The sequence below is a fragment of the Monoraphidium neglectum genome (assembly GCF_000611645.1).
Source record: "Monoraphidium neglectum strain SAG 48.87 unplaced genomic scaffold scaffold00899, whole genome shotgun sequence".
Lineage (NCBI taxonomy): Eukaryota > Viridiplantae > Chlorophyta > Chlorophyceae > Sphaeropleales > Selenastraceae > Monoraphidium > Monoraphidium neglectum.
This window is the reverse complement of record NW_014012729.1, coordinates 8,441-10,006: the sequence shown is the minus strand read 5'-3', so window position 1 is coordinate 10,006 and position 1,566 is coordinate 8,441. Positions and strand designations below refer to the sequence as shown.

Sequence of the window (1,566 nt, the reverse complement as noted above, 5' to 3'; positions counted from 1 at the left end):
CCGGAACCTCAGCTCCCCGCCGCGCGGCCCGAGCAGCCGCCGCCGCGGCAGCCCCAGCGCCGCGGCGGCGGCGCGCAGGCGCGCGGGCACGGCGGCGCGGGGCGAGAGGAGCAGCGACGGGTCCGACGCGGCGGCGCGCGCGAGCGCGACGCGCGGCGCGGGCAGCAGGCGCTGGAGGTCGGCCCAGCGGGCCGCCAGATCGTCGGATGTGATCTGGAGAGCTTCTGGCGCCAGCAGGGCGAGCATTTCTGCATCCTCTGGCCCGAGGCCGAGGGTGCTGCAGAGGGACTCCATTTGGGGGTCGAGCGGTGGCTGGGGGTACGGCAGCCACTGCTGCTGCTGCTGCTGCTGCTGCTGTTGCCGCTCCCGCTGCTGCTGCTGCTGCTGCTGCTGCGGCGGCGGCAGCAGTGACCGTTGTTCATGCGGCCGGTGAGGTTTGCGGCTTTGCGGCAGCGGCGCCATGGCTGCGGCCTCGATGCTCAGTTCCTGTATGGCTCGAGTGGGACCGTCGCCGCTGGACAGTGCTGTAGCTGCGCCCCAAGGAGGCCTTGAGGATGCAGCATACTGCCCGCCACGCCACACAGCGGATGGCAAGGGTGTTGACAGGCAACGCTGCCGCTGCCACAACGCCGGTCTATGCGCGGCGGCCGCTGCTGCTTGGCTGCTGGCGGCCATGTGCAGCGCGGCACCCGCTACGCGCCCCAGCAATAAACACCTGGTGTCAGCTACGCATGCTCACGTAGCTGCCTGAGAGCGCTAGCCCGAGAATGGCGGTGTGCAGACGTACTGTGTAGCTTTCATAATATAAACGGTAATGACGCTGCCATTAGACTCTAAGCGAGGCACAGAAATTATACATATGTATCGTGCTATGACTCGAGAGCTCATCAACAACAAGGCGTGATGATCTGCAAGGCGTGATGATCTGCAGTACACACACTGCCAGTACACACACTGCCAGCCACCTGCGAATTCGGGTATCAAAAGGACTGCCTGTGCAGGAAGTCACTATCATATAATCTGCCATTGAGCCAGGTCATGGCTCTCAGCCTGGCATTGAGCGGCTGACACGGACGATCGCCCGTCAGGCGGTTTGCATCGTCACTAGCTGTGAAAGGGTCACCTGCAGCCTGTCGGAGTCAACCTGAAGTGCAAGGTCTGACATCTCAGCTGACAGACCAGGTTTTGAGGTTGAAGCGTCTGGGCAGGCTTGGCACCTTTGGGGAGGCTACCGCACTGAACCCCACTCCACCAGCCACTGGTGTGGACAGTACTCGTTAGGCTGAGGGGATGGTCTCTCAGTCTACTAAGACTGGGTCTTATCTGTTGACACCTAGCTGGGAATCACTGCCAGTAGAGCAGCTGCCCACCAGGAACCCCTGTGTGACTGGGCCTGTGAAAGGCGTCAAGAGCTTCAGGTTGTCGAAGGGTCTCTGGATTGAGAGCCTGTTACAAGGGATTCACGAGTGCTGCTAATTCTGGAGTGCGTTCTCCCCTCTTTATCTGCAAAACCACACTTGCACATGTAGGCATTTCTGCTTTGAGGGAGACGGTAACGTGGGGTCG

General features: G+C 62.0%; 1 protein-coding gene across 1 annotated transcript in view; it reads right to left on the bottom strand.

Moving 5' to 3' along the window:
- MNEG_5842 (hypothetical protein) overlaps positions 1 to 246 on the bottom strand; it is a gene marked incomplete at both ends in the record, with an annotated part of 2,285 nt that extends 2,039 nt beyond the window's left edge. Inside the window, one exon of the mRNA XM_014045682.1 lies at positions 8 to 246. Coding sequence (XP_013901136.1) covers positions 8 to 246 — 239 coding nt within the window. The remainder of the gene's footprint in view (positions 1 to 7) is intronic.
- Positions 247 to 1,566: the final 1,320 nt, after the last annotated feature.